At 45.3% G+C, this 22,874-nt stretch overlaps 1 protein-coding gene across 1 annotated transcript in view; it reads right to left on the reverse strand.

Annotated features, from left to right (window-relative positions):
* Positions 1 to 1,131: 1,131 nt before the first annotated feature.
* ltn1 (listerin E3 ubiquitin protein ligase 1) overlaps positions 1,132 to 22,874 on the reverse strand; it is a 68,249-nt gene continuing 46,506 nt past the window's right edge. Inside the window, 7 exon segments of the mRNA XM_045207961.1 lie at positions 1,132 to 2,973; positions 4,755 to 4,922; positions 7,191 to 7,385; positions 13,401 to 13,621; positions 13,730 to 13,895; positions 17,862 to 18,048; positions 20,092 to 20,169. Of these exon segments, the coding sequence (XP_045063896.1) occupies positions 2,911 to 2,973; positions 4,755 to 4,922; positions 7,191 to 7,385; positions 13,401 to 13,621; positions 13,730 to 13,895; positions 17,862 to 18,048; positions 20,092 to 20,169 (1,078 nt within the window). The 3' untranslated portion in view covers positions 1,132 to 2,910.

Consider the following 22,874-nt stretch of genomic DNA (forward strand, 5'->3'; position numbering starts at 1 on the left):
ACAGGGTTACTAAAACAGCTGTATGTGGTTGACAGGGTTACTAAAACAGCTGTATGTGGTTGACAGGGTTACTAAAACAGCGTATGTGGTTGACAGGTTTACTAAAACAGCTGCGTCTAGTTGACAGGGTTACTAAAACAGCTGCGTCTAGTTGGCAGGGTTACTAAAACAGCTGCGTCTAGTTGGCAGGGTTACTAAAACAGCTGCGTCTAGTTGACAGGGTTACTAAAACAGCTGCGTCTAGTTGACAGGGTTACTAAAACAGCTGCGTCTAGTTGACAGGGTTACTAAAACAGCTGCGTCTAGTTGACAGGGTTACTAAAACAGACAGCTGCGTCTAGTTGACAGGGTTACTAAAACAGCTGCGTCTAGTTGACAGGGTTACTAAAACAGCTGCGTCTAGTTGACAGGGTTACTGAAACAGCTGCGTCTAGTTGACAGGGTTACTAAAACAGCTGCGTCTAGTTGACAGGGTTACTAAAACAGCTGCGTCTAGTTGACAGGGTTACTAAAACAGCTGCGTCTAATTGACAGGGTTACTAAAACAGCTGTATCTGGTTGACAGGGTGACTAAAACAGCTGTATCTGGTTGACAGGGTGACTAAAACAGCTGTATCTGGTTGACAGGGTTACTAAAACAGCTGCGTCTAGTTGACAGGGTTACTAAAACAGCTGCGTCTAGTTGACAGGGTTACTAAAACAGCTGCGTCTAGTTGACAGGGTTACTAAAACAGCTGCGTCTAGTTGACAGGGTTACTAAAACAGCTGCGTCTAGTTGACAGGGTTACTAAAACAGCTGCGTCTAGTTGACAGGGTTACTAAAACAGCTGCGTCTAGTTGACAGGGTTACTAAAACAGACAGCTGCGTCTAGTTGACAGGGTTACTAAAACAGCTGCGTCTAGTTGACAGGGTTACTGAAACAGCTGCGTCTAGTTGACAGGGTTACTAAAACAGCTGTATCTGGTTGACAGGGTGACTGAAACAGCTGCGTCTCTGGACTATATCTGTTCTAATAGCAGATACATACACTAGGTTTGTGTCTGACTTGTTGGGAAAGTAGTCAAAATAGGTGATTTGTGTCGGGGGGGAAACAGCTGGAGACAGATGGAAAAAGACACACAGAGCCAGAGTTGACTGTCCTTAGTGGATTTATGATTCATCATTTCAACACCATAAGAACGGTCTGATTACACCAGACAGACCGAGGGATGGGAGACATTCACTCTGAACCACATCAACAGGCTAGAATAAAGACCTGATCCACTATCCCGAGTGCCAGTCTGTGCTGTCATGCCAACTCCTTGTCACTCTGTCATGTTTGGCTTGACAATGAGCAATGGAGTTGGCAAGAGCACAAACAGGATCTGGTATCAGGCTACAGTTCTCCCTCTTGTGTTATACTGTGTGTTAAAATACAAATCAAGTAATACTGTCTTGGTCATCATTAGTAGAGAGATTGAAGTACTTGATTTATAAAATTATTTTTCTAAAATAATCAACTGTGTGTTAATCAGTCTGTATATTAAGTCACTGCTCTCTGTCAATCACACCAAATTAAGAAGTGAGTTGATTGCATCATTCAGACTCCTCAACGTTCTGCTCGGGTTCCCCGCCCGACTAGAAGCGCAGGCGTTGCATTTGCATCAACCAATGGTTGCGCGCCACATCAAATCGACTGTGCAGTCCCCCATTTCAGATTGCTATAACATATGATGTGGTCAGCTGATATGTTAAACGCATATCCTGCCGACGTGAGATCTGGCACGCGTCAGCAATCTAGGTCGGGCAGGAACTCAACTCATCTGTGCAAGTGTCCTCCTGCTCTGATGTCACCACCAGCGCTGACCAATCCTGGCTCTTTGGAACTCATTAAAGCTACTGGACGTGAACATTATGGACATCTAAAATATATCTTTACTAGTGAACTCTTATCCCGAGTTACAACCGGTGTGAAAACAGCATCTAAAGCAGTGGTTCTCAACTGGTGGGTCGCAACCCAAAAGGTTTTGAGTGGGTCGCAGGTGTCAGTGAAAAGAAAAGTAAATAATTATTGGGACTAATACCAGGTAGAACGTGTGGAAAATATTATCATTAACCAACATTTAAATCCCTTATTCCCGAAAATGACTTTTCTTTCAATCACAGTATTTTCAATATAGAGTGATTAGCAGCGCTAATTAGCAGATTGTGTGGTCTCAAACAAGTGAGCTTGCCAACATTCTTCATCAAGATTATGAGCAATATGGAATTAATGACAAATGAAAAAGGTGGGAATGTTGTTCCCTTGTCTAATATAATTGCTACATTTACTGTCAAAATAGTATTAAAAAGAGTTTTCCAAATTGCATTTTGGCAACAAAAAAAAAAAAATCACAATGTGAATATTGGATCGCGACAGAGAACCTGCTTCAATTTGGGTCCCGAGGAAAAAAAAACAGTTGAGAAGCACTGATCTAAAAGGTTGTGGTGAGAGATGCGTCCAAATATACAACCAAACTGTCTCCCTGCATCCATAGCAACGTAGTTTCGGTTAGGGTCTCTCTACACAGGGGGCAGGTGGACTTGTTGCTAGAAGGTGGTCTTCTCTACACAGGGGGCAGGTGGACTTGTTGCTAGAAGAAGGTCTCTCTACACAGGGGGCAGGTGGACTTGTTGCTAGAAGGTGGTCTCTCTCCACAGGGGGCAGGTGGACTTGTTGCTAGAAGAAGGTCTCTACACAGGGGGCAGGTGGACTTGTTGCTAGAAGAAGGTCTCTACACAGGGGGCAGGTGGACTTGTTGCTAGAAGAAGGTCTCTCTACACAGGGGGCAGGTGGACTTGTTGCTAGAAGAAGGTCTCTCTACACAGGGGGCAGGTGGACTTGTTGCTAGAAGAAGGTCTCTCTACACAGGGGGCAGGTGGACTTATTGCTAGAAGAAGGTCTCTCTACACAGGGGGCAGGTGGACTTGTTGCTAGAAGTAAACCACTTGTACTGGAGAGGAGGGGAGAGATAAGAGACAGCGTGAGTAACATGACAATGAGTGTGAGTTTGTGTGTGATAACCTACAGTCGTGGTCAAAAGTTTTGAGAATGACACAAGTATTGGTCTTCACAAAGTTTGCTGCTTCAGTGTTTGTAGATATTTTTGTCAGATGTTACTATGGTATACTGAAGTATAATTACAAGCATTCCATAAGTGTCAAAGGCTTTTATTGACAATTACATTAAGTTTATGCAAAGAGTCAATATTTGCAGTGACCCTTTTTCAAGACCTCTGCAATCCGCCCTGGCATGCTGTCAATTAACTTCTGGGCCACATCCTGACTGATGGCAGCCCATTCTTGCATAATCAATGCTTGGAGTTTGTCAGAATTTGTGGGTTTTTGTTTGTCCAGCCGCCTCTTGAGGATTGACCACAAGTTCTCAATGGGATTAAGGTCTGGGGAGTTTCCTGGCCATGGACCCAAAATGTCGATGTTTTGTTCCCCGAGCCACTTAGTTATCACTTTTGCCTTATGGCAAGGTGCTCCATCATGCTGGAAAAGGCATTGTTCATCACCAAACTGTTCCTGGATGGTTGGGAGAAGTTGCTCTCGGAGGATGTGTTGGTCCCATTCTTTATTCATGGCTGTGTTCTTAGGCAAAATTGTGAGTGAGCCCACTCCCTTGGCTGAGAAGCAACCCCACACATGAATGGTCTCAGGATGCTTTACTGTTGGCATGACACATGACTGATGGTAGCGTTCACCTTGTCTTCTCCAGACAAGCTTTTTTTCCGGATGGCCCAAACAATCAGAAAGGGGATTCATCAGAGAAAATGACTTTACCCCAGTCCTCAGCAGTCCAATCCCTGTACCTTTTGCAGAATATCAGTCTGTCCCTGATGTTTTTCCTGGAGAGAAGTGGCTTCCTCGCTTCCCTTCTTGACACCAGGCCATCCTCCAAATGTCTTTGCCTCACTGTGCGTGCAGATGCACTCACACCTGCCTGCTGCCATTCCTGAGCAAGCTCTGCACTGGTGGTGCCCCGATCTCACAGCTGAATCAACTTTAGGAGACGGTCCTGGCGCTTGCTGGACTTTCTTGGGCGCCTGAAGCCTTCTTCACAACAATTGAACCTCTCTCCTTGAAGTTCTTGATGATCCGATAAATGGTTGATTTCGGTGCAATCTTACTAGCAGCAATATTCTTGCCTGTGAAGCCCTTTTTGTGCAAAGCAATGATGACGGCACGTGTTTCCTTGCAGGTAACCATGGTTAACAGAGGAAGAACAATGATTTCAAGCACCACCCTCCTTTTAAAGCTTCCAGTCTGTTATTCTAACTCAATCAGCATGACAGAGTGATCTCCAGCCTTGTCCTCGTCAACACTCTCACCTGTGTTAACGAGAGAATCACTGACATGATGTCAGCTGGTCCTTTTGTGGCAGGACTGAAATGCAGTGGACATGTTTTTTTGGGGGGGATTAAGTTCATTGTCATGATAAAGAGGGACTTTGCAATTAATTGCAATTCATCTGATCACTCTTCATAACAATCTGGAGAATATGCAAATTGCCATCATAAAAACTGAGGCAGCAGACTTTGTAAAAAAATAATATTTGTGTCATTCTCAAAACTTTTGACCACGAGCGTATATGCCTCTGAGTGTGTTCTCTTGTATTGCAGTTTGTGCACATGAGTGCTTGTGTGTTGTGTTGTGGTGTGGTGTGGTGTGGCGTGGCGTGCGTTTGCGTGCGTGCGTGCGCTGTCCTGTGTAAATATCCGCCACTCACCAGACAGGCAGAGTGGAACTTCTTCTTGCAGGTGCGGCAGGCCTTCTTGGGCAGAGAGTAGTTGGATCCATGGATAACAGAGAAACAGATCATACAGTCCTCTACTCCTTCAAACCGCTTATCCACGTTGGTCTTCCACAGCGTCAGGCCCTCCATTATACTGCCGTTCTATTATTATTATTACAGAGAGAGAGAGAGAGTGAGAACATGATAGTTAGCGCAACACTTAAAGCACAAGTGTGAGGTATGTATCAGGCACCGCTCTAACAGGCCAGATGATAGGTGAGGTATGTATCAGGCACCACTCTAACAGGCCAGGTGATAGGTGAGGTATGTATCAGGCACCGCTCTAACAGGCCAGGTGATAGGTGAGGTATGTATCAGGCACCGCTCTAACAGGCCAGGTGATAGGTGAGGTATGTATCAAGCACCACTCTAACAGGCCAGGTGATAGGTGAGGTATGTATCAGGCACCACTCTAACAGGCCAGGTGATAGGTGAGGTATGTATCAGGCACCACTCTAACAGGCCAGGTGATAGGTGAGGTATGTATCAGGCACCACTCTAACAGGCCAGGTGATAGGTGAGGTATGTATCAGGCACCACTCTCAACAGGCCAGGTGATAGGTGAGGTATGTATCAGGCACCACTCTCAACAGGCCAGGTGATAGGTGAGGTATGTATCAGGCACCACTCCAACAGGCCAGGTGATAGGTGAGGTATGTATCAGGCACCACTCCAACAGGCCAGGTGATAGGTGAGGTATGTATCAGGCACCACTCTAACAGGCCAGGTGATAGGTGAGGTATGTATAAGGCACCACTCTAACAGGCCAGGTTATAGGTGAGGTATGTATCAGGCACCACTCTAACAGGCCAGGTGATAGGTGAGGTATGTATCAGGCACCACTCTAACAGGCCAGGTGATAGGTGAGGTATGCATCAAACATATGTATATATTACATTTACATAAGTATTCAGACCCTTTGCTATGAGACTCGACATTGAGCTCAGGTGCATCCTGTTTCCATTGATCATCCTTGAGATGTTTCTACAACTTGATTGGAGTCCACCTGTGGTAAATTCAATTGATTGGACATGATTTGGAAAGGCACACACCTGTCTATATAATGTCCCACAGTTGACAGTGCATGTCAGAGCAAAAAACAAGCCATGAGGTCGAAGAACTTGTCCGTCGAGCTCTGAGACTGGACTGTGTCGAGGCACAGATCTGGGGAAGGGTACCAAAAAATGTCTGCAACATTGAAGGACACAGTGGCCTCCATTATTCTTAAATGGAAGAAGTTTGGAACCACCAAGACTCTTCCTAGAGCTGGCCGCACGGCCAAACTGAGCAATCGGGGGAGAAGGGCCTTGGTCAGGGAGGTGACCTGATGGTCACTCTGACAGAGCTCTAGAGTTCCTCTGTGGAGATGGGAGAACCTTCCAGAAGGACAACCATCTCTGCAGCACTCCATCAATCAGGCCTTTATGGTAGAGTGGCCAGACGGAAGCCACTCCTCAGTAAAAGGCACATGACAGCCCGCTTGGAGTTTGCCAAAAGGCAAACTCTTGTTTCTCAGACTATGAGAAACAAGAGTCTGTGGTCTGATGAAACCAAGATTGAACTCTTTGGCCTGAATGCCAATTGTCACGTCTGGAAGAAACCTGGCACCATCCCTACGGCAAAGCATGGTGGTGGTAGCATCATTGCTGTGGGGAAGTTTTTCAGCGGCAGGGACTGGGAGAAGAGTCAGGATCGAGGGAAAGATGAACGGAGCAAAGTACAGAGAGATCCTTGATGAAAACCTGCTCCAGAGCGCTAAGGACCTCAGACTGGGGCGAAGGTTCACCTTTCAACAGGACAACGAACCTAAGCACACAGCCAAGACAACACAGGAGTGGCTTCAGGACAAGTCTCTGAATGTCCTTGAGTGGCCCAGCCAGAGCCCGGACTTGAACCCGATCGAACATCTCTGGAGAGACCTGAAAATAGCTGTGCAGGGACGCTCTCCATCCAACCTGACAGAGCTTGAGAGGATCTGCAGAGAAGAATGGGAGAAACTCCCCAAATACAGGTGTGCCAAGCTTGTAGCGTCATACCCAAGAAGACTTGAGGCTGTAATCGCTACCAAAGGTGCTTCAACAGAGTACTGAGTAAAAGGTCTGAATACTTCTGTAAATGTGATATCCGTTTTTAGTTTTTTATAATTTTGCAAAATCATATTGTTACCTGGTGAGTGTGTGTGTGTTACCTGGTGTGAGTGTGTGTTACCTGGTGAGTGTGTGTTACCTGGTGAGTGTGTGTTACCTGGTGAGTGTGTGTTACCTGGTGAGTGTGTGTTACCTGGTGAGTGTGTGTTACCTGGTGAGTGTGTGTTACCTGGTGAGTGTGTGTTACCTGGTGAGTGTGTGTTACCTGGTGAGTGTGTGTTACCTGGTGAGTGAGGTATGTACTGAGCTGTAACATCCAGTTCCTCCACTGTTGTACAGCCACCCCCACCCTCCTTCCACTCTCTACTGTGATAGAGCCTAGAGGATAGTTCTGAGGCAGCTGGATCACCAGCTCTATGAAGATATCATCCACAGAGTAGGTAGCTATCACCTCCCGCGCTGCCGAACGGGCTTTCACCTAGGAGACAGAGAGAGACAGAGAAAGAGAGAGAGGTTAACTCCACTATGATGATATCATCCACAGAATAGGTAGCTATCACCTCCCGCGCTGCTGAACGGGCTTTCACCTAGGAGACAGAGAGAGACGGAGAAAGAGAGAGAGAGAGAAGAGAGAGAGAGAGAGAGAGAGAGAGGTTAACTCCACTATGATGATATCATCCACAGAGTAGGTAGCTATCAGGGTTACTAAAACAGCTGTATCTGGTTGACAGGGTTACTAAAACAGCTGTATCTGGTTGACAGGGTTACTAAAACAGCTGCATCTGGTTGACAGGGTTACTAAAACAGCTGTATCTGGTTGACAGGGTTACTAAAACAGCTGTATCTGGTTGACAGGGTTACTAAAACAGCTGTATCTGGTTGACAGGGTTACTAAAACAGCTGTATCTGGTTGACAGGGTTACTAAAACAGCTGTATGTGGTTGACAGGGTTACTAAAACAGCTGCATCTGGTTGACAGGGTTACTAAAACAGCTGTATCTGGTTGACAGGGTTACTGAAACAGCTGTATCTGGTTGACAGGGTTACTAAAACAGCTGCATCTGGTTGACAGGGTTACTAAAACAGCTGTATGTGGAACTTGGATAAAATACCTCCGTGTGGTTCCTCCTTCTGAAAAGACCCAATCTGTGGCACAACCTCTTCCAGGTCCTAATACTTACAATAATAATGTATTTGTATGTGCTAAAAGAGCAAGGATTTCCTTGTTACTAAAGCCAAATTCTAAAATATAGTTTGACCAGGCCATCTACCTCAGGCATTTCAACGGTGGTGGACACAGCAACAGGGAGGCATGCAATTCATGACCAAACCCCCTACATTAATCTTGAACTATAACTGCGAATTTATAATCAAAATGTAGACGTTATTCTTGAAATATTGGCACTTCATTCACACCTGTTTTATGTTAATTTTTTTCTCCAGATATTGGCACATTTTTTGTACCATTTATTTATCTTCCATTGGCCCTTATACTCTTCTGTACTTAACACATGTAAAATATATAAAATAATCAAATAAGATGATTTTTAACTAAAAATAGAATAATTCCATCAATTTAGTGAATGCCGTTGGTGTCTAACGAGGGTATCAGCATATTTTTTTTACACACATATATATTTTACAATGTCAATATGTCTTTGTTGTAAATGTTTTGTGGCCAAACTGGTGTCAGTTGTGAAGGCAACAGTTGGAAGTGTTTCAGAGATACTTGAAATTAATGCCATTGTTGATAAGATGCTTTTTTCATTCATTTATATTTTCTCCTAAACCATATGGTCTATCCCCAGGGTTCTTCAATTCCGGTCCTGGAGGGCCGAAACACCTCTGTTTTTCATCCTCTCCTTCTAATCAGGGGCTAATTCAGAACCTGTGAATATTAAAATCACCAAAAATTAGAATATGATCTGCTATGACTACAAGGTCTGATAGGAATTCAGGAAACTCAGAGAGGAACGCTGTATATGGCCCAGGAGGCCTGTAAACAGTAGCTATAAAAAGTGATTGAGTAGGCTGCATAGATTTCATGACTAGAAGCTCAAAAGACGAAAAACGCCATTTTTTTTTTGTAAATTGAAATTTGCTATCGTAAATGTTAGCAACACCTCCGCCTTTGCGGGATGCACGGGGAATATGGTCACTAGTGTAACCAGGAGGTGAGGCCTCATTTAACACAGTAAATTCATCAGGCTTAAGCCATGTTTCAGTCAGGCCAATCACATCAAGATTATGATCAGTGATTAGTTCATTGACTATGACTGCCTTTGAAGTGAGGGATCTAACATTAAGTAACCCTATTTTGAGATGTGAGGTATCACGATCTCTTTCAATAATGGCAGGAATGGAGGAGGTCTTTATCCTAATAAGATTGCTAAGGCGAACACCGCCATGTTTAGTTTTGCCCAACCTAGGTCGAGGCACAGACACAGTCTCAATGGGTATGGCTGAGCTGACTACACTGACTGTGCTATTGGCAGACTCCACTAAGCTGGCAGGTTGGCTAACAGCCTGCTGCCTGGCCTGCACCCTATTTCACTGTGGGGCTAGAGGATTTAGAGCCCTATCTATGTTGGTAGATAAGATGAGAGCACCCCTCCAGCTAGGATGGAGTCCGTCACTCCTCAGCAGGTCAGGCTTGGTCCTGTTTGTGGGTGAGTCCCAGAAAGAGGGCCAATTATCTACAAATTCTATCTTTTGGGAGGGGCAGAAAACAGTTTTCAACCAGCGATTGAGTGCTGAGACTCTGCTGTAGAGCTCGTCACTCCCCTAACTGGGAGGGGGCCAGAGACAATTACTCGATGCCGACACATCTTTCTAGCTGATTTACACGCTGAAGCTATGTTGCACTTGGTGACCTCTGACTGTTTCATCCTAACATCGTTGGTGCCGACGTGGATAACAATATCTCTATACTCTCTACACTCGCCAGTTTTAGCTTTAGCCAGCACCATCTTTAGATTAGCCTTAACGTCGGTAGCCCTGCCCCCTGGTAAACAGTGTATGATCGCTGGGTGATTCGTTTTAAGTCTAATACTGCGGGTAATGGAGTCGCCAATGACTAGGGTTTTCAATTTGTCAGAGCTAATGGTGGGAGCCTTCGACGTCTCAGACCCCGTAACGGGAGGAGTAGAGACAAGAGAAGACTCAGACTCAGACTCCGACTCGCTACATAATGGGGAAAACCGGTTGAAAGTTTCTGTCGGCTGAATGAGCGACACCGGTTGAGCATTCCAACAGTATTTCCCTCCAGAAGCCATGAGAAAGTTGTCCGGCCGCGGGGACTGTGCGGGGGATTTATACTAACGTTACTATCTGTACTTACTGGTGGCACAGACGCTGTTTCTTCCTTTCCTACACTGAAATTACCCTTGCCTAACGATTGCGTCTGAAGCTGGGCTTGTAGCACAGCTATTCTCGCCGTAAGGCGATCGTTCTCCTGTATATTATGAGTACAGCGACTGCAATTAGAAGACATCATGTTAATGTTACTACTTAGCTTCGGCTGTTGAAGATGTTGACGAACCATGTCCAGATAAAGCGTCCGGAGTGAAAAAGTTGAATGAGGGAAAAAAGTTGCGATGGAAAAACTAAAAATATAAACGGTAATTAAAAACAAAACAAAACAAAAAAAACATAAAGTTGTCAGCTAGCAAAATAAAGTAAAGTTGGCAGCAAAAACGCACAGCAACAAAACGCACAGCAACACGTCTGATGGATATACTGAGATCATGTGACAGAAGTGTTTCGACCCTCCAGGACCGGAATTGAAGAACCCTGGTCTATCCACTAGCTCGATCTCCAATGCATTCGTAGTCAATCACCAAACATTCCTGTAAAAAAACAGCAACGATAAAAGCCTTGTGTTCCTATTTTTTTGCTTTCGTTTAGCGCTGTTGGCGGTAGGTGCACTTGATTCAGCAGCCCTGGCGCCGGGAAGGAAAAGTGTTCCCATTTTGAACCATTTCATGTGTCTGAAGGTAGAACTCAGCATACCCCGGCAGGCCCAGAGAGCAAATCAAGTGCACCTATAGGTCTACCGCTGGCTGCTCAGAACACCGTGACTGCACAGTTTCCTCGGAACCATAGGTAGGGCCTGGACGATATGGCCAAAATATCATATCACAGTATTTTCCAAATTGACTGTATTTGATGTTTTTGAATAATACAAGTTCTACATTTGCTTTATGAGCAGTGCGTGATCCTATAGTGGCAACATACATTCTAAGTGATTGAATTTAATGTATTTTTTTTCATTCTGATTTGTTTTATACTGTTCAACTAAACTTCAACCAAAAATAAATGTCTGTATTTCCTGCACTAATTTGAGATAATTTCCACACTGCCACGTAGGGCTGTACGATATGGGCCTTATTTTTAACCAAACGTTGCAATTACGATTTGACTTGCGATTTAGATCAAAACACTTGGGTGAACTGTTGGAATCATGGAAATAGAATGATTATGATAATTCCGTAGTTAGAATATAATAGTGGGCACTTTGAATGCAGTGTTGTTTGACATGACAACGAATGAAAATTCCAGGGAGCAGTTATTTATGACAGGGTAGGAACCAAAGTGTTGGTCAGTGTTTCCTAGGGGACCCTATAATCTTTGGCTACGTTAAAATGTTCTCTCTTATCTACTTCATGTAGCTAACATATTCATTCACCTAATCCTCTTTGGTTTAGAAGATACTGTTGCACAAACGTGCTGATTTAGGCCTACAAAATCACTGGTATCAGACTGTATAGCTAGCTACATTTATTAGATAGCTAGCGATTAGCATTAGCGGCTAACACGATTTAGCCACAACTTGCTAAGAAAAGAGAAAACTAGCTATTTGCAGATGTAAGAAACACAAACGAATAGTGTCATTGTAGAACGCTAGTGGATTTATATTAAGAAGCAAAGTGAAAACAGCATTGTTGTCGTCAACATTGTCACGTGTGCTGCATTGACCACGCAGACTGATCGCAAGAGTCTCGTGGTCGAGCAACAGCAAAGTCGATACTGTGTAGTGATGGGCACTCTTTTCGGTGAGCCGGCTACTTTAGCTCTGTTCACGTAAAAGAGACGTCTCATTTGGATCCCAAACGGCTCTTTGTAAAAACATGATTTTTTTAACGACCTAGAACCATGAAAAAATTGCTAAAAACTCCAATGTAAAGCCCAAAAAGGTAGGCTACCTTTATGTCAGATCATGAAATGCATGTTCAAATACATTTTTACCTCGCCAAATTATTAGATGGCCTGCTCTCCCCACTATTTACTGTTTCTGCAGTGAGGATTCACCCTCTTTAGAGAATTATTTTGTAACTTATCTGCAGAAAAACGTTGTTTTGAGCTCAAATAGCAGTAGTAGCAGTATGCAAATCAGCGAGCCAAATGAACGGCTCATTCACCGATGCGATCAGGTTCCCGACGTTCACAAAAAGATCCGTTCCAAAAGAGCCGTTCGTTCGCGAACGACCCATCACTAATACTGTGAGAGTTCAAAACTTTTAAAACCATGACTAGAGAGAGTCAATGAATACAGCAAAAAAACATTGTTATTCAGCACTGTCAACACTTGTTCAACAAGGAATATTTCACTTTCTCTGGTCATAGGAGTACCAACATGAATTAGTGCATGAGGCAGAAGTAATGCTGTGCGACTTGAGTTTTGCAATCAGCTGGAAGACTGTGTCCCCTTTTCTCAGCAGAGGGAGGGAGATTGGAGGGACGGTGAGCCGGGTGAGATGCAGCCTCACCGCTGTTCTATTCCCCCTCACTGACAATCAGATGCAGGCCATCAGTCCAGTAAAATAAAAATATATAAATTATTACACTCACTCAGCTGTGCCTCACAAGTAATACAACAAATGATCTATTACCAGTGTGATCATATACCTACAATTCTGAAATATAATTTCAAAATGCTCTGAGAAGAACAACATTGGCAGGACAATTCAAGCGTAGCCGATATGTAGTGATAATGTTTTGGCCCTATAGCCTACTGCACAAACCTCATGGCTACAGAACTGTTTTGTCTAGGTTAATGGCTTTTTAAAGTCATGTAAAAAAAGATATCTCTGAACGGTAGATCTCGGCTTGCTTTTGGACTCAGAAAGGGATCTTGACTCAGAAAAGGACTAAACTGTCCCCTTCGTGGAAGAGCGTGCTCACCCCCTAGACTAAACTGTCCCTTAGTGGAAGAGCGTGCTCATCCCCTGGACTAAACTGTCCCTTAGTGGAAGAGCGTGCTCACCCCCTAGACTAAACTGTCCCTTTGTGGAAGAGCGTGCTCATCCCCTGGACTAAACTGTCCCTTAGTGGAAGAGCGTGCTCATCCCCTGGACTAAACTGTCCCTTAGTGGAATCAATTTAATCCATTTTGAATTCAGGCTGTAAAAGCAAAATGTGGAATAAATCAAGGGGTATGAAGGCTCCCCCCCCTACCCCACACACACACATCCATCCTCCCTTCTCTACTCACGGTCATGCTGTCGAAGGTCTGTGTGCTGGCGTGTACAGAGGAGATCTCCTGAGCAGAGAGGACAGGCGAGACGTATCGTCCTGTGAACTTATCCACCGTGTGGCTAACTCTCTTCTCCTGACTGGTCCACCACAACCTAACCATGGCAGGCAGGTCCTGTACTGCACTGTAGTACACACAACACGCCAGGTGGGGGAGCTCATACTGGATACCAGAAGACTCTGCAGAGAGAGGGAGAGCGACAGAGAAAAGACAGCCGCATTAGAGACAGACGTGTGTGTGTTCGTGAGTGTGTGTGCATGCTATGTGTGTCCGTGTATGCTACCCACTGTTGACGTCCAGAGAGAGGCTCTCTGTGAAGAATGTCTTTGTCTCCTTGGTGACAGGCTCCGCCCCCTGGCCGGTGTAGGTGGGGTTTTCAGGCATCAGTCTGAACAGGTGGAGGAGGAGCTTGTGGAGGGACTTCTTTAGGTAGAGAGAGTACTGGACACGCAGCTGGAGAGAGAACACACAGGTCAGTATAGAACCCTTCTTTAGGTAGAGAGAGAACTGGACACGCAGCTGGAGAGAGAACACACAGGTCAGCATAGAACCCTTCTTTAGGTAGAGAGAGTACTGGACACGCAGCTGGAGAGAGAACTGGACACGCAGCTGGAGAGAGAACTGGACACGCAGCTGGAGAGAGAACACACAGGTCAGCATAGAACCCTTCTTTAGGTAGAGAGAGAACTGGACACGCAGCAGGAGAGAGAACACACAGGTCAGCATAGAACCCTTCTTTAGGTAGAGAGAGAACTGGACACGCAGCTGGAGAGAGAACTGGACACGCAGCTGGAGAGAGAACTGGACACGCAGCTGGAGAGAGAACTGGACACGCAGCTGGAGAGAGAACTGGACACGCAGCTGGAGAGAGAACTGGACACGCAGCTGGAGAGAGAACTGGACACGCAGCTGGAGAGAGAACTGGACACGCAGCTGGAGAGAGAACACACAGGTCAGCATAGAACCCTTCTTTAGGTAGAGAGAGAACTGGACACGCAGCTGGAGAGAGAACTGGACACGCAGCTGGAGAGAGAACTGGACACGCAGCTGGAGAGAGAACTGGACACGCAGCTGGAGAGAGAACTGGACACGCAGCTGGAGAGAGAACAGACAGGTCAGCATAGAACCCTTCTTTAGGAAGAGAGAGAACTGGACACGCAGCTGGAGAGAGAACTGGACACGCAGCTGGAGAGAGAACTGGACACGCAGCTGGAGAGAGAACACACAGGTCAGCATAGAACTCTTCTTTAGGCAGAGAGAGAGTAGAGACTGACACAGTAATCCTTCCTTTGTCCTTGTATCCTCATTCCTCCCCTCTCAAAAAGCTCAACGGAGTTCAGAAAGAAAGGGCCTTGGATCCTCTCCTGCAATGAGCTTTGAGAGGGGGGAGAAATTAGGAAAAAGGCAATTGACCGCTAGTTGAAGTTTTTACGGATTTCAAGAGGAGAAGGTGGAATAATACGACCCTCACTCCAGGGTTGGGATTAATCCTACCTATATGTACACATCTACCTCAATTACCCCCTGCACATCGACTCGGTACTGGTACCCTCATGTTTATAGCCAGGTTATCGTTACTCATTGTGTATTTATTCCTTGTGTTAATACTTTCCTTTTTTTTCTCTTTTTTTTTATCTCTCTGTATTGTTGGGAAGGACCTGTAAGTCAGCATTTCACTGTTCGTCTACACCTTGTTGTTTACGTAGCATGTGACAAATACAATGCAATTTTATTAGAATTCCATTTGAATTCCAGTTAATTCAGAGAGTAAACAACATTCCAATTCCGCATTTTCTTCATTGAAAAGCATTGGAATTTCAGTTTACTTCCTGAATTGACTGGAATTTAAATGGAATTGACCCAAACCCTGACCAAACTCTGTCAAACTTTTTTAAATTTAAATTGTAAAGTTTGTAAATTGTAAGGCCTGTAAATATAGGCAGCCGAAGTCTGACTACAGTGAGGGTGAAAGACAAGTCAACAGATAGACCTGTTGGGGAATACTTGGCGAGTTAGCTGGTTAGCTAGCCTAGCTATAGACTTAGCTGGTTAGCTAGCCTAGCTATAGACTTAGCTGGTTAGCTAGCCTAGCTATAGACGTAGCTGGTTAGCTAGCCTAGCTATAGACCTAGCTGGTTAGCTAGCCTAGTTATAGACGTAGCTGGTTAGCTACCTTGAACGGAAATAACAGCAACACCTAACCGCTAAAATGTATGGACTACTGTAGGAACCTACACAGTGGTGAGAACAGGCGCTGCATTATGTAGCTGAGCCATGAGGAGACAGACCACCAGATATACCCTGGCATTATGTAGCTGAGGAGACAGACCACCAGATATACCCTGGCATTATGTGGCTGAGGAGACAGACCACCAGATATACCCTGGCATTATGTGGCTGAGGAGACAGACCACCAGATATACCCTGGCATTATGTAGCTGAGGAGACAGACCACCAGATATACCCTGGCATTATGTGGCTGAGGAGACAGACCACCAGATATACGCTGGCATTATGTGGCTGAGGAGACAGACCACCAGATATACCCTGGCATTATGTAGCTGAGCCATGAGGAGAAACTAAAATGTTTTTTTGTCCGTTGTGTATTTCAGTTTTTGGAATATTTAGATAAAGCCTGGAATAAAAGAAAAGGGCTAGCTCAGCTGGTAGAGCACGGCGCTTGTAACGCTAAGGTAGTGGGTTCAATCCCCGGGACCACCCATACACAAAAATGTAGGCACGCATGACTGTAAGTCGCTTTGGATAAAAGTGTCTGCTAAATGGCATATTATTATTATTATTATATAATTAACTTATAATATAGTTAGCTCCTATACAGCAAATGGTACATATGTATATACAGTTGAAGTCGGAAGTTTACATACACTTCGGTTGGAGTCACTAAAACTCATTTTTCAACCACTCCACAAATTTCTTGTTAACAGACTATAGTTTTGGCAAGTCGGTTAGGACATCTACTTTGTGCATGACACAAGTAATTTCTCCAACAATTGTTTACTGACAGATTATTTCACTTATAATTCACTGTATCACAATTCCAGTGGGTCAGAGGTTTACATACACTAAGTTGACTGTGCCTTTAAACAGCTTGGAAAATTCCAGAAAATGATGTCATGGCTTTAGAAGCTTCTGATAGGCTAATTGACATCATTTGAGACAATTGGAGATGTACCTGTGGATGTATTTCAAGGCCTACCTTAAAACTCAGTGCCTCTTTGCGTGACATCATGGGAAAATCAAAATAAAATCAGCCAAGACCTCAGAAAACAATTTGTAGACCTCCACAAGTCTGGTTCATCCTTGGGAGCAATTTCCAAATGCCTGAAGGTACCACGTTCATCTGTGCAAACAATAGTACGCAAGTATAAACACCATGGGACCACGCAGCCGTCATACCGCTCAGGAAGGAGACACGTTCTGTCTCCTAGAGATGAACATACTTTGGTGCGAAAAGTGCAAATCAATCCCAGAACAACAGCAAAGGACCTTCTGAAGATGGAGGAAAAAGGGGGTCGCTTGCAAGCAGAAGAACACCATCCCAACCGTGAAGCACGGGGGTGACAGCATCATGCTGTGGGGGTGCTTTGCTGCAGGAGGGACTGGTGCACTTCACAAAATAGATGGCATCATGAGGAAGGAAAATTATGTGGATATTTTGAAGCAACATCTCAAGACATCAGTCAGGAAGTTAAAGCTTGGTCGCAAATGGGTCTTCCAAATGGACAATGACCCCAAGCATACTTCCAAAGTTGTGGCAAAATGGCTTAAGGACAACAAAGTCAAGGTATTGGAGTGGCCATCACAAAGCCCTGACCTCAATCCTATATAAAATTTGTGGGGAGAACTGAAAAAGCGTGTGCGAGCAAGGAGGCTTACAAACCTGACTCAGTTACACCAGCTCTGTCAGGAGGAATGGGCCAAAATTAACCCAACTTATTGTGGGATGCTTGTGGAAGGCTACCCGAAACGTTTGACCCAAGTTAAACAATTTAAAGGCAATGCTACCAAATACTAATTGAGTGTAACTTCTGACCCACTGGGAATGTGATGAAAGAAATAAAAGCTGAAATAAATCATTCTACTATTATTCTGACATTTCACATTCTTAAAATAAAGTGGTGATCCTAACTGACCTAAGACAGGGAATTTTTACTAGGATTAAATGTCAGGAATTGTGAAAAACTGAGTTTAAATGTATTTGGCTACGGTGTATGTAAACGTCCGACTTCCGATTTATTTGTCACTCTTTATGCGGTGTGCACCGCACAGAACACCGGAAATAATTATTACTGAATTACCACAGCGAATTATTGTAACATTTGTTTGTGTGTCAATTAATCCGTTTAGGGATGGGTTGCCAATTAACTGTCATTAATTAATTCACGGCAGTAGACTTACGTGAGAGGGAGAAGCCTTGAAGAAGGACAGCAGTAGTTTCCAGGCCAGCAGGTAAGCCAGTATACAGCAGTACTCCACAGACAGAGGCTGAACCACTGCATACTCGCCTACACACACTCCGACCATGATGCTCTCACACAACTCCTCACACGTGGAGAGGAGGGTCATCAGAGCAGCCGGGGGAGACCTACACACAGAGAGTTAAATACACATCATTAGAAAACACACACACACAGATATTTTAGCAATAAAGGCATGAAAACCTGGGGATTATGGTGTAAATAACTCCGAACTAAGGGCTGTTAAGTCAGCGGCAAAGCCAAGGGAAACAACCCTTACGATAATTCCCGGGTTTGCCAAACAGACTGGTCGTTAATTATATTCTCATGTTTTGACCCAGTAGTTCATTCTATTCATTCCACGTTGCTAAACAAAATCATTGGCATGTACACTACCAGTCAAAAGTTTGGACACACCTACTCATTCAAGGATTTTTCTTTATTTTCTACATTGTAGAATAATAGTGAAGACATCAAAACTACGAAATAACACATATGGAATCATGTAGTAACCAATAAAAGTGTTAAACAAATCAAAATATATTTTATATTTGAGATTCTTCAAATAGCCACCCTTTGCATTGATGACAGCTTTGCACACTCTTGGCATTCTCTCAACCAGCTTCATGAGGTAGTCACCTGGAATGCATTTCAATTAACAGGTGTGCCTTCTTAAAAGTTAATTTGTGGAATTTCTTTCCTTCTTAATGCGTTTGAGCGAATCAGTTGTGTTGTGACAAGGTAGGGGTGGTATACAGAAGATAGCCCTATTTGGTAAAAGACCAAGTCCATATTATGGCAAGAACAGCTCAAATAAGCAAAGAGAAACGACAGTCCATCATTACTTTAAGACATGAAGGTCAGTCAATCCAGAACATTTCAAGAACTTTGAACGTTTCTTCAAGTGCAGTCACAAAAACCATCAAGCACCATGATGAAACTGGCTCTCATGAGGACCTCCACAGGAAAGGAAGACCCAGAGTTACCTCTGCTGCAGAGGATAAGTTCATTAGAGTTACCAGCCTCAGAAATTGCAGCCCAAATAAATGCTTCACAGAGTTCAAGTCAACATCAACTGTTCAGAGGAGACTGTGTGAATCAGGCCTTCATGGTCAAATTGCTGCAAAGAAACCACTACTAAAGGACACCAATAAGAAGAGACTTGCTTGGGCCAAGAAACAGGAGCAATGGACATTAGACCGGTGGAAATTTGTCCTTTGGTCTGGAGTCCAAATTTGAGATTTTTGGTTCCAACCGCCGTGTCTTTGTGAGACGTGGTGTGGGTGAACGGATGATCTCCGCATGTGTGGTTCCCACCGTAAAGCATGGAGGAAGAGGTGTTATTGTGTGGGGGTGCTTTGCTGGTGTCTGTGATGTATTTAGAATTCAAGGCACACTTAACCAGCATAGCTACCACAGCATTCTGCAGCGATACACCATCCCATCTGGTTTGGGCTTAGTGGGACTATCATTTGTTTTTCAACAGGACAATGACCCAACACACCTCTGTATTTCATTTTCAATAAATTCACCCAAAAAAAATCTAAAAACATGTTTTCAGTGTCATTATGGGGTATTTTCTGTAGATGGGTGAGAATAAATATTTTTCATCCATTTTGAATTCAGGCTGTAAGACAACAAAATGTGGAATAAGTCAAGGGGTCTGAATACTTTCCGAATGCACTGTAGATACGCTAGCCCATTAGCAACGTTACGACTGACTTGTGATCATTGCCCTTGCTAGTTTGTTTTGTATTGACATTCGTCCGTTTTTTGTTCAAAATATTGAGTCATTGAAACTGAATCCCGAATGGCTGCAGGCAGCAAACAATGTACCAGGCCAGCTGTGATTTACAACCTGATAGCAATATTTGTTGGACCACCAAGAAACGTATTGTTGGATTATATGAATCATGCATTGAATTGCATCCATCTATTCGGCCAACAATGCCTTAGAGTACGTCATGGAATGTTGAGTCAAATATAACCTCATTTTTAAAAACTCTTATGAAGCTGATTTTTGCAGCATAACCTGGTAATTGGATATTTTGGGCTGATATTACGATTGTCTGTTTGTTTCATATCTGCAAAGTAGTTAAAACGCTGTCAGTTCCACTTGAACTAACAGATAGATTCCACAGCAACACCCCACCCAGGGCTGTTATACTCACAGACACGGTTCCTCGCCATCTTCGTCTGGCTTGGTGTCGTCTACTTCTTCATCACACTCTGGGAGAGTCGGCATTACCCTGGAACACACAGAGGTCACGCTGCATTACCCTGGAACACACAGAGGTCACGCTGCATTACCCTGGAACACACAGAGGTCACGCTGCATTACCCTGGAACACACAGAGGTCACGCTGCATTACCCTGGAACACACAGAGGTCACGCTGCATTACCCTGGAACACACAGAGGTCACGCTGCATTACCCTGGAACACACAGAGGTCACGCTGCATTACCCTGGAACACACAGAGGTCACGCTGCATTACCCTGGAACACACAGAGGTCACGCTGCATTACCCTGGAACACACAGAGGTCACGCTGCATTACCCTGGAACACACAGAGGTCACGCTGCATTACCCTGGAACACACAGAGGTCACGCTGCATTACCCTGGAACACACAGCGGTCACGCTGCATTACCCTGGAACACACAGAGGTCACGCTGCATTACCCTGGAACACACAGAGGTCACGCTGCATTACCCTGGAACACACAGAGGTCACGCTGCATTACCCTGGAACACACAGAGGTCACGCTGCATTACCCTGGAACACACAGAGGTCACGCTGCTTTACCCTGGAACACACAGAGGTCACGCTGCATTACCCTGGAACACACAGAGGTCACGCTGCATTACCCTGGAACACACAGAGGTCACGCTGCTTGACGCTGAATCTAGAGTGAGCCCAGGAGGCTTGTCGTACGAGTAGGTATTCAGGTTGCAATATATTGCTAATATGCCGTCTGACCATGTATTCTCGCATACCCCGAGAGCATCTGGTCAGAGGGGTGGTGGCACAGGAATCCTCATCTCTCCCAAGTGGACATTCTCAATTTTTCCCCTAACCCATCTGTCTATCTCCTCATTTGAATTCCATGCTGTCACAGTCACTAGCCCATTTAAGCTTAATATCCTTGTCATCTATCGCCCTCCAGGTTCCCTTGGAGAGTTCATCAATGAGCTTGACGCCTTGATAAGTTCCTTTCCTGAGGATGGCTCACCCCTCACAGTTTTGGGGGGATTTTAACCTCCCTACGTCTACATTTGACTCATTTCTCTCTGCCTCCTTCTTTCCACTCCTCTCCTCTTTTGACCTCACCCTCTCACCGTCCCCCCTACTCACAAGGCAGGCAATACGCTTGACCTCATCTTTACTAGATGCTGCTCTTCTACTAATCTCACTGCAACTCCCCTCCATGTCTCCGACCACTACTTTGTATCCTTTTCTCTCTCGCTCTCCTCCAACACTACTCACTCTGCCCCTACACAGATGGTAATGCGCCGCCGCAACCTTCGCTCTCTCTCTCCCACTACTCTCTCCTCTTCCATCCTATCATCTCTTCCCTCTGCTCAATCCTTCTCCCTCCAATCTCCTGATTCTGCTTCCTCAACCCTCCTCTCCTCCCTTTCTGCATCCTTTGACTCTCTGTGTCCCCTATCCTCCCGGCCGGCTCGGTCCTCCCCTCCAGCTCCGTGGCTTGATGACTCATTGCGAGCTCACAGAACAGAGCTCCGGGCAGCTGAGCGGAAATGGAAGAAAACTAGACTCCCTGCGGACCTGGCATCTTTTCACTCCCTCCTCTCTACATTCTCTTCATCTGTTTCTGCTGCTAAGGCCACTTTCTACCACTCTAAATTCCAAGCATCTGCCTCTAACCCTAGGAAGCTCTTTGCCACATTCTCCTCCCTGCTGAATCCTCTCAGAATGACCTTCTTGACCCAAACCAGTCAGGTTTCAGGACTGGTCATTCAACTGAGACTGCTCTTCTCTGTGTCACGGAGGCTCTCCGCACTGCTAAAGCTAACTCTCTCTCCTCTGCTCTTGTCCTTCTAGACCTGTCTGCTGCCTTTGATACTGTGAACCATCAGATCCTCCTCTCCACCCTCTCCGAGCTGGGCATCTCCGGCGCGGCTCACTCTTGGATTGCGTCCTACCTGACCGGTCGCTCCTACCAAGTGGCGTGGCGAGAAGCTGTCTCCGCACCACGTGCTCTCACCACTGGTGTCCCCCAGGGCTCAGTTCTAGGCCCTCTCCTATTCTCGCTATACACCAAGTCACTTGGCTCTGTCATATCCTCACATGGCCTCTCCTATCATTGCTACGCTGACGATACACAACTAATCTTCTCCTTTCCCCCTTCTGATAACCAGGTGGCGAATCGCATCTCTGCATGTCTGGCAGACATATCAGTATGGATGACGGATCACCACCTCAAACTGAACCTTGGCAAGACGGAGCTGCTCTTCCTCCCGGGGAAGGACTGCCCGTTCCATGATCTCGCCATCACGGTTGACAACTCCGTTGTGTCCTCCTCCCAGAGTGCGAAGAGCCTTGGCGTGACCCTGGACAACACCCTGTCGTTCTCCGCTAACATCAAGGCGGTGACCCGATCCTGCAGGTTCATGCTCTACAACATTCGAGAGTACGACCCTGCCTTACACAGGAAGCGGCACAGGTCCTAATCCAGGCACTTGTCATCTCCCGTCTGGATTACTGCAACCTCGCTGTTGGCTGGGCTCCTGCCTGTGCCATTAAACCCCTACAACTCATCCAGAATGCCGCAGCCCATCTGGTGTTCAACCTTCCCAAGTTCTCTCAAGTCACCCCGCTCCTCCGCACACTCCACTGGCTTCCAGTTGAAGCTCGCATCTGTTACAAGACCATGGTGCTTGCCTATGGAGCTGTGAGGGGAACGGCACCTCCGTACCTTCAGGCTCTTAT

This window comes from Coregonus clupeaformis, chromosome 27 (assembly GCF_020615455.1).
Source record: "Coregonus clupeaformis isolate EN_2021a chromosome 27, ASM2061545v1, whole genome shotgun sequence".
Taxonomy (NCBI): Eukaryota; Metazoa; Chordata; class Actinopteri; order Salmoniformes; family Salmonidae; genus Coregonus; species Coregonus clupeaformis.